The 13,131-nt window shown below is 46.3% G+C and overlaps 1 protein-coding gene across 1 annotated transcript in view; it reads left to right on the forward strand.

Annotated features, from left to right (window-relative positions):
- Positions 1–13,131, forward strand: part of LOC147708722 (uncharacterized) — a 215,784-nt gene that overhangs the window by 80,845 nt on the left and 121,808 nt on the right. Inside the window, exon 11 of the mRNA XM_086925768.1 lies at positions 2,294–2,365. Coding sequence (XP_086781894.1) covers positions 2,294–2,365 — 72 coding nt within the window. The remainder of the gene's footprint in view (positions 1–2,293; positions 2,366–13,131) is intronic.

The following is a 13,131-nucleotide window of genomic DNA, read 5'->3' on the forward strand; positions in this document are numbered from 1 at the left end:
GTCGGAAACCCTTCTAAAAGAAATTAGACAAAATAAAGTTGCTAACCTCAGAAAGAGGAGAGACCTCTTGGCAGCCTACGTAGTGGCTCCCACCACACACTTATCACAAGGCTGCACAACAGAGGCATCCAAAGAGCTGCTCTCAGATGGATCGCCTCTCCTCACCAGAATAATGCAAAAAGTAATTTTACCCTTCACCTTCGAACCAAAGAAATCATCTGTGGACTAGGATCCTCGTTCATCCCCACCCTTTTTAAAACTTATATGATACCTCTGCCCGGCATCATAAAAAAAACATGGACTGGTATCATATGCTATGCTGTAGACACACAACTCATTCTCTCCCTCTCCGAAGACACCACCAACACCAAAACCAACTTCAACATTGCCAAATAGATGAACGACAACTGCCTGAAGCTCAACACAGACAAGATAGAGGGACAGATCTTTGGCAACAAAAGCTCCCCCATGGATGCATCCTGGTGGCCCTCTTAACTCAGACCCCCAATGAGCATGCTACAAATCGACTACAGACCATGCAGAACACAGAAGGCAGACTCGCCATGGATCTCGTTAGACAAACCCACATCACCCCCTACCTCAGGGAAATCAACTGGCTCCCTGTACAGAAAAGATGCTGGGTATCAAGCTCCTGGCCCCCTTATACAAGGCCCTACACAACTGCGCACCCACCTACTTGAGCCATCACCTGACCTTCCATCAGCCCACCAGACATCTCCGCTCCTTCTTCCGTCTCTAACCTTCAACCACGCATCTGATGTAGCAGATGCAGAGGTCGCTCCTTCTCCCACCTAGCAAGGAAGACATGGATTGAGCTACCCCATTATCTCCGGACCGCCCCATCTGTTCCAGAGTTTTGAAGAGATGGGGAGCCCCTGAAGACCTGGCTATTCATCTAATCAACTGGACAGTGCCATCAGATGTATACCCTCACGGGTGACATTAGGTGCTCTACAAATCTACTGATTGATTGATGCTGAGAGTCCGTATGGAGTGAATGCCTGTTGTTCGTGGCAACACATTTGAAGGGAATCCATGTCTAGCTAATTTGAGGAACATCAAAGTAAATATATTGATGCACCCTGTATGAATGTTTGTTGTTTTTATTCCTTAGTATAGTCATTGAAAGAGCGTGCCTAGAAATAACCATTACCAAAAACCCATTTTCTATGCATGTTATCAAATTCTCAAGATTTTCATATTCAGCTATTGTTCCAGTGGCTGGACACTTTTTTGATTAATATAATTATTTGAATCCTCCCTGGAATACTGATACTGGCTCAGCTAGTCCAAGGCAGTAGAATGATCACACTAAGTATTCTTATTTGCCTGTGTTCCAGGTTCAGTGAAGGTCTGGAAGCCAGCAGTTGCAATTGGCCTTTTGGTCTTCCTATAGGGGTGCTTATAGATGTATTTGCCACATGCTCAGTAGTAAAAGCTATTAATTGCCTGTTTTCCTTGTCTTATCCCCTCACATACATAGTAGTCAATTAAATGGTTATGCTCTCAGTACATGGTATTAACTAATGTTAACAAACTTTACAGTGGGCAATAGTGGATAATTCCTTAAAATCAGCTCTAGAGAAGAACTCTCAGGACACTCTTAATCATTAGTGAACCCACGAATATGGGCAGTGAGATCATAGTGCAATTACAAAAAAGAAAATAAAGATGCACGAATGTAGTACCAATAAATAGCACACACTGCATAGCCAGACTAATGTTTAGGAAAACGTGCCTCACTTTGCACATGTCAAGATATACCTCACCTTTCTCTGCAAAATTATGTGACTTTCATTAATCTTACAAGTTTACAGTTGTTGTTTTGAATTAGTATATTTCACTAGGGTCCACCTCTTTCCATTGGCTATGAACCGGCCCAGTCCCTTACATACTAACAAGGTGAACATGTATCCTTGCTGCCAGAAAAATACTTTATACAGTCTATTTATACTCATGGAATGTCTATAGGCAAACTAGCCAAATACACTGCTCTGACACAGGTCTTTAAAGCCTTTAAACCCTTAAAGGTACCATGGCTAAAGATATGACTTGACAGCTAAATCATTTTGTCAGCTCCTATGTCACATGTTTTACTTGAAACTAGGTTGCTGGCAACAAACTCTGTGTGATCATGGTCCTACTTAAACTTGGGTGCCACTAAAAGGTTTAATGAGAGTCTTTCGTTGTGGTCATGGAGGGGGAGTTTGGAGTGGAAAGTGAAAATGGGTCTTAAAGTATATTTTGCCTAATGCAATTTTTACTTTTACAGCAGCCACAGTGGTTCCCCACAGGCACAATAATGAACGAGAGCCGAAGCCTCCTTCCTTATTCTGGCGAAAGGGTGAGACGGGACATCAAAGGCCACCATGTGTTTGAGCATTTCCTTCACCATGTGTTTGAGTATTTTCTTTGCATCAGTACATTTTATTTTTTGGTTTTCTTTCAATGTGTAGTCGTAAAAAACAGTAATTTCTTGCCATGGTTACAATCTGCTCTATCATACATTGCCTTATCTTACTGCCGCATCCCTCAATGGATTTTACCCAACAGTGATTACATCTTTATCTGCCACATGCATCAACATTTGGATTTGCAATCCCTAAATAGCGATTTTTAAGGAATTGCTATTTTGGAATCGCAAATCCCTATGCATGTAGAAATCTCAAAATAAATTGTGATTCCTTAACATCATCTAATAGCGATTTGCAAATTGTGAAATGCTATTAGGGAATGTTACTCCATCCATTCCTATGACCCTACAGGCCCATAGGAATGAATGGAAATGCATTCGCAAATTGCGATTACCAAATTGGTAATCGCAAATTGCGAATGCAATTCCAAGGGTGCCAGGGGGCTTAAGGCCCCCCTGATGCACCCCTCAAAAAAGGGAACAGTGCTCATGTGGCGCAAACACCCGCCCTAAGGGCATGTATGTGCACCACATCTCAATTTAAAAAAGGCACATTTGTGCATTTTTCAAAGAATGCGCAAATTACCATCAACTTGAAGTTGATGGTAATTAGCATTTCCTAAAGGCACACTTTGCAATTAAGAAAGAGCTGATGCATCGCCTTTAGGGAACTGCAAATTGACATTCCCTAAATGCATTGCTATTTAGGTAATCGCAAAAAAAAGTGCGATGACCTAATTTGCAAATGGGAATGACTTCATGCATCGGAAAAGGCCGGTTTCCGGTCGCAAATGGGCCGAATCGCAGAATCAAACCGTTTGCGACTGGAAAAAAGGTGGCACAGAGTTCTTTGAGTTTTGGCATAAAGTTTCCAAAGGTTTGTTAACTTCAAATGAATGATGTTTCATCAAGGTTAATAAAGGCCACTAATTGATTCTTTACATAGATGACTATTTACAATGTATATTTCTCAAGACAGCATAGTTTACGCAATAGTACTATATACACACAGCCAAAATGTATGAGGAAGGTTTTATGTTAATCACTTCTGCTTCTTTCTTTTTTGATTCCAACGTTACCAGCTAAACTAGGCATTCACACTCTCAATATAAAAGACTCCACGATCTTCTGGGTAAATTATATAAATTCCAAGCAAACCTTTGAAACTGTTTATCTCATCACCACCAGAAAGCAAGCTTTCTCTTACTGAAGTAGACCCAGACTGATGACTTGTACAAACTTCAACTCCTATTTACTTTAGCGCAGTTGAAGTTTGTAAAACTTATATGACACCTTCAACTGCGCTATAGTAAATAGGACCTTCCCTAGCTTTGTAAATACATATTTAATGGCAGTACCCATCTTAATGTCATTGACAAGTAGAAATATGGTGTCCTTTACGTATATTTTACAAACAAGTCTATGAGAATTATGATGCCTTTTGTGATACAATGTTTGGAATACAACATTTTCAAAAATATATGCAGTTAATTTCATGCCCTCTGCCAGAGCCACCAAACTCTACCATCACTATTACCAAGATCTACTGACTTAATTTTATTCTTTTTACTCCTTAATGTTAAGACCAGGACATGGTATTGAAAGACCAGAAATTATGGGCACACTACAAAAGTGCACACAAATTAAACCTCTAAAAGCTGAAAATACTAAACTAAAGATCGCAGCCTATGCAGACGATATCGCAGTCTATGCAATCAACCCAGAGGAAGCTGCAATTAGTATTAAGGTAGAAGCATACAGATTTTGCAAAGTTGCAGGGTACAAATTGAATGCTGACAAAACTCAGGTACTTACCACTGTCGGGATTCAGAACTCCATTATCGGATCTTGTGTCACTATAACTTACTTGGGTGTAAAGATAACGGGTAAGATTAATCAGATCATTGATTTAAATTATGTACCCTTGCTAAAAGAAACTATTAAATTGTTAAGAATTTGGCATAGGCTCCCTATAGGCCTGTTAGGCAGATGTAACTTGATCAAAATGAAAATATTGCCTACATTTCTATTTTTGTTTCGTTCTATTCCTTTGAAAGTCCCCAACATATTTTTTTAAAAATTATAGTTTTTTTTAGTAGTTTTATTTGGGGATATAAAAAACCGAGGAGGGCGATTGAGCTGCTTAAAGCTACGTATGATCACGGTGGGCTTGGATTCCCAGATTTCAAAGACTTTTTCAGGGCCACTTTTACGGGTCGTTTACGTAGTTTGGTCGGCCTAGATCAGACTGATTTTGTCTTCACATTTATGCTGGGGAACCAGAGGGATACATTTTTATATGGAATTAGAGATCCAAACTATTTTAAAAGGGTAAAATTTAAGACTGTTAAGGATATTGTATATATTTGGCAAGCAATGTCTACTAGGTGCAATCTACTGATATTCCATAAAAACTACCCATTGTGAGGGATCCCACTTTTCCTGAGGTATTTAGGGATCAAGCGGGTAAAATTTGGGCGAACTATGGAGTAAACTGCTTTGGCGATTTATATAATGATAGAGTTATTAAATCATTTGAAAATTTAAGACTGGCCTATAAACTTCCGGCCCATTTTTTACAAATATTTGCAGATTAAGGATTATCTTGCTTCTAATGAGGCCGTAAAAGAAATAAAACATTCAACAGTCTGGGATTGTATTTATAGGGAGAAGTCTAAATCTCTCATTGGCTCAATGTATGCTCTTCTACATAGTTTCAGACCATTGGGCAATGAGAAATTAGTGGAACGTTGGACTCAAACCTTGGGGATAATGGTCTCACCTAGAATGATAGAACAGGTATTAGGCTATGTTAAGGACTCTGCCCATTCTGTTAGCTTACAGCTCCAGCAAACATGTATTACTTGCATGATGTATTACACTCCGGCTAGAATAGCTAAATGGGAACAGGGAAATAAGATGGGGATAAGATAAAATGCCCAAAATGTGAACTGTATGCTGCTAACTGAAAATATATGTTTATGGAATGTCCAGAATTGAATAGGTACTGGAGTAAAATCGAGCAAATACTTTATTCTAAAATAGGATTGGATCACCCACTCACGGATCTTGAAATTATGTTGGGATATAAAGATGGTTATCCGGCAGTACCGCGTCTCTTTACGATTCTAATGGCTGCAGCTAGGCTGGCTATTGCCATGGCATGGGTCTCTACTACACCACCAGTGGCAGAGGATTGGTGGGCGATTATCAGAGATACTTATGGTGTAGAGGCAACTCTGGCAAAGGCAAGTGGCATCAAATTGTTAGTTAAATTAGAGGTGCTGTGGGGGCCATTGGCCCTGGATGGCTTAAGGTAGCTGGATTTGGCTAAATATGAAATAAGAAGTGTTTCCCCCCCAAAAAACATTTTGCTTACATATGATATGTTACTGTGAAATTTCTATTTGTTTCCTCTCTTTTGTTTCTCACTATTCTCTTGCCTATGTATTAATATGTTTGCTTATTCATATTAATTTATTTGTTTATCCCCTTCGCTGCGGGGGTAATTCCCCCGCTGTGCTGGGGGGGGGGGGGGGGGGAGGCGCGCACAGCGCTCCCATGCTCATGACGAGCTGAGCTCATCATGAGCTACAGTGTTCCTGTTCTCATGACGAGCTCAGCTCGTCACAGGTGCATTGGTTCCCGTGGAACGCTCAGCACAGCAGGGGAATTCTCCCCGCACCTGAGCGTTCCACGGCCCATGACGAGCTGAGCTCGTCATGAGCACCGGAGCACCGTGCCTCATGACGAGTTCAGCTCGTCATGAGCATGGAAAAGTTTATGTCAACTGTATGAACCTGCACTATCTGATGGAAAGTAAAAAGTTTATTTAAAAAAAAGGAATCATTTCAGAAGTGAAAGCAGAAAGACTGGGGCCCTGAATAGAAGGATCCAAGCCAAACCAAGTCAAAAACCATCAAAACACCAGAAAAAGTGGGGGCAACCATGTAGTCAGATTCCACCTTCCTACAGTAAGGAGTGGTGAACTAATAAGTTAATCCACACTACTGTCACAGGGACTTCATATACTTAGAAATGAAGTTTGTACCACGGTTTGACACCACCTCTCTGGTAAACCCCACATGGAAGAGAATCCCCATCAGTGCACGTCTCACCACAGGGGCCGTCAATGTCCTGAGAGGGATGGCTTCCGGGTACCGGGTAGCATGGTCCACCAAGACCAGGATAAAACTGTTGCCCATGGCTGTCTTGGGGTCCAGAGGCCCCACAATGTCAACACCCACCCTTCCAAAGGGGTTGCTGATCACAGGGAAGGGCTGGAGAGGAGCCTTGTGCTTCCTCCCACTCTTCCCACTTTCCCGGCATGTTTGACAAGTCCTAAAATGAGTATCTGAACTCTTGCACATCTGGGGCCAATAAAAGTGGGTGACAAGCTTTTCAACAGTCTTGTCCTGCCCCAGATGTCCAGCTAACGGTACATCATGAGCCAAACCCATGTGGAAGGCTCTGAAGCGCTGGGGTACCACCAGCACATGGGCTGACCCAGGCTCAGCAGCATTAGGTTCGCTATACAGTAGGTCATTCTGCCAGTAGATCCAATGTGATCCAGACTGATCACCTGCTGCCTGGCTTGAGGCCAACCCACAAGAGATGGGCACTTCTTCTGTTCTGCACAGAATTCCTCCCTGGAGGGTCCTCCTTCTTGCTGCCAATGGGTCAGCTCAGAAGGTCCCTCAGTTCTGCAACTTGCTCCCCTGTCGGTTCCAGGGCATCCCCCTCAAGGTATGCCTCCTCCTGGACCGTGGGAACAATGGGGGCTGGTTTCTCGCACCTCCTACCTCTTATTTTTTTTTTTATTTGTGCAATATATTTAGCGCGCAAATACCCTAAGGTGTCTCGGCGCTGAACAGATCATGTGCAAAAGGAAATCAAGATCTTATTGAATAAAAAGCCACGTTTTTAATTGTCTCCGGAAACTCATCAAGGAAGGACAGGATTTTATTTGGAGGGGAAGAGTGTTCCATAGCCTGGGGGCGGCAACAGGGAAGCGTCTATCCCCCCAATTCACTTTTTTAGTACGCGGAATTCGTAGCAGATTGGCTGTAGCTGAGCGCAATGCTCTTTTGGGCGTATTAACTGACAAGGCTTTTTTTAGAAATTCTGGCCCCATGCTGTTCCTGGCCTTGTAGGTGATGCATAACGCCTTGAATTTAATGCGGCTCCTAATTGGGAGGCAGTGCAGTTGTCAGATCATAAGGGAAATGGATGAATATTTTGGAGTATTGGTCAGGATTCTGGCGGCGGCGTTTTGGACAAGTTGTAGCTTGTTCAGTACTTGTTCTTGGGCATTTAGGAGTAATCCATTACAATAGTCAACCTTGGAAAGAACCAAGGTAGACATCAGGGTTTTGCCTGCACTGGCTGGCAAAAACAGAAGTAATTTCTTAATCATCTTTAAGGTATAAAAAGATGCTGAGACTACCACAGTGGCATGGCTTACAAATGACAACTTGTTGTCAAATAGAACTCCTAAATTCCTGACTTTATTGACCGGAGTTGGGGGAAGGCCTAAGTCAGAAGGCCACCATACTGGAGACCAAGGCGGGGTCAGCCTGCCAAATATCATGACCTCCGTCTTGTCTGAGTTTAATTTTAAACAATTATGGTCCATCCAGGAACTGATTGCCATCATACCATCCTGAAAGTTGGCCGCAACTGTTCCTCCGTTATTATGAACAGCCAGTACCAACTGGGTGTCATCAGCATAAGATGTTAACCCAATACCGCATGATTTAATGACCCTCGCCAAGTCCGACACATAGATGTTAAATAACGTCGGACTTAGCGAGGATCCCTGGGGAACACCACAGGGTAAAGTGAAAACAGGGGAGAAGAAGTCACCTAGTTTAACTGACTGCTCACGGCCAGAGAGAAAAGACGACAGCAGTGATTTGGCTTTGTTCTGAATGCCAATCTTTCCGACACGGTCGATCAGAATGTTATGATCGACCGCGTTGAAAGCCGCAGACAAGTCCAGTAATATTAGGACTGCTGCACCTCCTTGATCCATGATCACTCTGATCTCCTCTGCCGCCTTTATTAGGGCAGTTTCAGTTCCATGACCCTTCCTGAATCCGAATTGGGTCTCATCAAGAAGATTATTCTGGTCGATGTAATTGGCCAGCTGATGATTCATGATTTTTTCAAATATTTTTGATGGAAAAGGAAGGGAAGCGATTGGTTGGTAGCTTTTGGATTCTGAAGGGTCCAGACTTGTTTTTTTTAATAAAGGTTTGATAATTGCTTTCTTCCAAACCGAGGGGTAGGAACCTGAACAAAACATAGCATTACAAATGTTTGTTAGGATGGGAGCTATCAAATCAGTCACTGGTTTTATTATCATAGGAGGACATGGGTCCAGTGGTGATCCTGACTTGATAGTGGCCATAATTTACTTTATCTGAGAAGGGGTGGTTTGAGTAAATTCAGACATAACTGTGGGAGTAGGGGAGTGATTTGTGTTGGGACTAGGGGGTTCTGAGGTTAGTTTAGGTTTAAAGTATTTTATTCATGACAACATGTAAGGACGAACAAACATTTCAAGAGAATGCAGCAGGGCGGAAAAGCAAGTGTCCAAAAGTACCGTTAATAAATTGCCATCCGGTAACTCCGCCAGCGCTGTGATAGAAGGCACCAGTCGTCTCAACATGTTATGACATTACCCATGAAACCCCCCCACCCGACATGTCCCCCAAACACCCAAACTCCCATCCCCCCCTCCCACTCCCACCCCCGTCCAGTGCACAGTCCCCGAGCTCAACATACATCAGCGCTACAATACGATGTAGAGAAACTCACAGAAAGATCAAGGGGCAGACTCCACCTGGGCTGGAAGCCTCAAAAGGCGGAGATATTTGGGACAGGTAAGTTCCTTAAATTCAGTAAGCAATAGGGAGTGAAATGGTTGCCGGAGCTCCCTAAACTGGTCCACATCCCCCGCCACCGTGATGGACAGCTTCTCCATACCCAACACATGCCACAACCTGTGGAGCCAGCCAGTAATAGACGGGGCTGTAGCAGTGTGCCAATGAATCAGGATGTTCTGGACCGCGGAGCCCAGAGCTATAGCTATTTGTCTTCCTCTACGGGAACGAAGGGGATACATCAGATCATTCGGAAGTCCCAGCAGGGTATAGGCAGGGAAACGTGGCAGTTCAATTTCAAAAGCAGAATCAATTTCATCCAACACTTCCTTCCAGTAAAGTTCTAGGAGCGGGCAATCCCACAGTATATGCGTAAGAGTACCCTTATGTCCACACCCTCGCCAACATGCATCCGCTTTACTACGGTCAAACTCATGCACTCGTTCCGGTGTGTAATACCAATAGGTGGAGATTTTAGTCAAGGTATCAGTGAGTCCCATGTGGTAGGCAGAATGCCGCGCTCTATAAGCTATGTGTTCCCATTCCTTAGGGCTCAATGTCCTCCCCAGCTCCCTCTCCCAACGCTCTCGCCCAGGGTGATAAAAGTGTGTTGCCGGGGGCTGCAGCAGCTTGTACAAGTCAGTGATCAGTTTGGAGTCCGAAGTCCGTGTCATGAGCCAGTGTTCATAAGGGAGAAAAGGCCGGTCGGCCGTCTCTCTTACCTGCGGGTGGAGGGCCCAGTGGCGGGCCTGCATGTAATGAAGTCGCTCCGTTTCTGGAAGTGAAAACTCCTGGCGAAGTTGGGGAAAAGGAACCACCCCCTCCGGGCCATAAAGATGGCACAAGGCTCTGCACCCCGCCTGTCGCCACCTCGCAAACGCTCCCCTCTCCATCCCCGGGGCGAAGTCCGGATTATCCACCAGTGGAGTAAGCGGGGACGGGAACGTGGTGAGGTCACGTAGAACGCTCGTAGCGTCCCACACCCGCAGTGGCACCCTCGTAACAAAGGAGGCATAAAGATTTCGGGGCCGATGTGGGCGACGCAGGAAGGGGATTTCCTGCAGCGGTCTCCCAGCCACCGCCTGGTCCTGGAAGAGCCAGTGCTTATCAGACTCCCACCTACTCCATTCCACCAAGAATCGCAGCTGTGCTGCCTGGAAGTATTTGCGAAAGTCTGGTATACCCAGTCCACCTGCTTCAGGGGCCAGCAGCGAAAGGGCCCTACGCAATCTAGGCTTCTTCCCCTGCCAGACAAACCGAGAAACGTCGGCCTGTAATTGCGAGATCCATCCCCCGGGTGGTTGGAGCGGCAAGGCCCGAAAGAGGTATAACACCTGAGGCAGAATCGTCATTTTGACAGCAGCTATCCTGCCAAGCCAGGAAAAAGCGCCTCGATTCCATCGGCCCAATTCTTCCTTGATCTTGGCCCCCAGGGCTCGATAGTTTGTGGACACCATCGCCGCCACGGTAGGTGCAATCTGGATGCCCAAATAGGGCACTGCTCCCGAGGACCATACCATGGGAAACCGCTGCTGCAGACATGCCCTAGTGACCGGGTCAAGGGAGATATCCAGTGCCACTGATTTCCCCATGTTCATCCGAAATCCAGACACCGCGCCAAAAGAGGATATTTCCTCCATGCACGCCGGGAGAGCCACAGCGGGCCTGTCAATGGACAAGATAACATCGTCAGCGTAGAGGCTAACAGCGTGTGTGAAGGCCCCCATCCGGATGCCGGTCACTCGCGGGTTATCCCGCACCCGCTGGGCAAAGGGCTCCATGTAGAGTGCAAAAAGCAAAGGTGAAAGCGGGCAACCTTGCCTGGTGCCCCGTTCAATGTCGAAGGAGGTAGAAGCGTGCCCATTAACGCGGACCACTGCCGATGGACGAACGTAGCAATTAAGGATCATGGTGCGGAATTTCTCACCTATACCCGCTTTCATGAGCACCCGCTTCAGGTAAGGCCAGTGGACTCGGTCAAACGCCTTCTCTGCGTCCACTGCCAACATCAATCGCTACCCCGGAGTCCGAGAGGCCTTCTCTAGCAAATGAACAATTCGTTTCGTATTGTCCACCGTCTGTCGCCCCGGGACAAAACCCGCCTGGTCAGGATCGATAAGGCCGGGCAGGTGGAGAGCAAGTCTAGCAGCAAGGATCCCCGTATACAGTTTTAAATCAATATTCAGGAGGGAGATCGGCCGGTAGGATCCACATTGCTTTGGGTCCTTACCTGGCTTAGGGATAACCGAGATCGAGGCCCTGAGCAGATCAGGCGGAATGGCCCCTGCCTCCGCAAAGGAGTTGAAGAGACGCGTCAGGATGGGCGCCAGTGTCATGCAAAACGTTTTATAATACAGCGCAATATAGCCGTCTGGGCCCGGTGCCTTTCCGTGCTTGAGTCGGGCAATGGCAGAAACTACTTCTTCGATCCTAATGTCCCTGTCCAGGTAGTCCGCCTGCACGGGGTCCAGAGAGGGAAGCGTGATCGAGGCCAGATAAGTGTCCATCGCCTCCTCATCCGGAGGGTCCCCAGTATAGAGGTCTTTGTAAAAGCCCCGAAAAACTGCAGCTATCCGCTCGTCTTCAGTTTCTGGCATGCCCATCGGGCCAGTGATCTCCTTGACCAGCTGACTCTGCCGCGCCACGCGGAGCCTGTTCGCCAACAACTTGCCACAGCGGTCCCCTCCAGTATAAAAGGCGTGACGCGGCCGCAGAGCTGCATACTCCGCCCGGTCGAGGTCCAGGGCCGCCAGGAGCTTCCTGGCTTCCTTGAGCTGCCGCCAAATTCGGGGGGCCCCGGTCCTGCGATGGATCTGTTCCAGTTCCCGAACACGATCTGTAAGCTCATCTCTCTTGGCCTGCCGCTCCCTATTGTCCGCTGAGGAAATCGCTATAAATTCCCCTCTGATGACTGCCTTCAATGCCGCCCATTGCGTGGCTCGACTAGTGTCTGCATTATCGTTATGGGATTGAAATTCCTGAATCGACTTCTCAATGCGAGCCACCACTTCCGCCCTATGCAGCAGCGAATCCCGAAGGCGCCACGTCCGTGGGCGGAGCGCCGTCGGGGGCATAGTTAACAGGACCTCGACCGGGGCATGGTCCGATAGGGAGATCACTCCCATTTCAGATCCAGATGCTAACGTTTTCACTGGGGAGGTAACCAACAGATGATCTAACCGTGCGTACGTTTTGTGGGCATGGGAATAGTACGAGTAGTCCCTATCCGTCTGGTGCAAATGTCGCCATATATCAAGTAAGTCCACCTCGTCCAGCTGAGCCTTACGGTCCGCCGAGAGTTCTCCAACCTGGGGGGAGCGCTGCGCCGACCTATCCAGTGCAGAGTCGAAGACAATATTGAAGTCTCCCCCGAGTATGACATGTCTATCCTGGGAAGATGTGACCTCCTCGATCGCCGCCTGAAGAAAGCGGTCCTGACGGTCATTAGGACTATAGAGGGATCCTATCGTGAAGAAAAGACCCCCCATCCGAAATCGATAAGCCAGTAACCTACCCTTTTGTTCAGCAAATTTGTGGAGAACCTCCCCCTGGAAACGCCGCGCCACCAGAATCGCCACCCCAGCTGTTTTAGTGGTGCATGAGGAAAAGAATTGTGAGGGGAATTTGTGTGAGCGGAGTCTATGAGTGTCCTGTGACAGTAAGTGCGTCTCCTGGAGGAGACAGATATCTGCCTGTGTGTTCTCTAAAAGTGAAAGGACGGCCCGCCTCTTCACGGGATTATTCAGACCCCAGACATTCAGGGTCACTACCTTACAAGTGGTCGGAGGCATGAGTGGTGTTGTAGTAGAA

This window comes from Lissotriton vulgaris, chromosome 6 (assembly GCF_964263255.1).
Source record: "Lissotriton vulgaris chromosome 6, aLisVul1.2, whole genome shotgun sequence".
Classification (NCBI taxonomy): Eukaryota; Metazoa; Chordata; class Amphibia; order Caudata; family Salamandridae; genus Lissotriton; species Lissotriton vulgaris.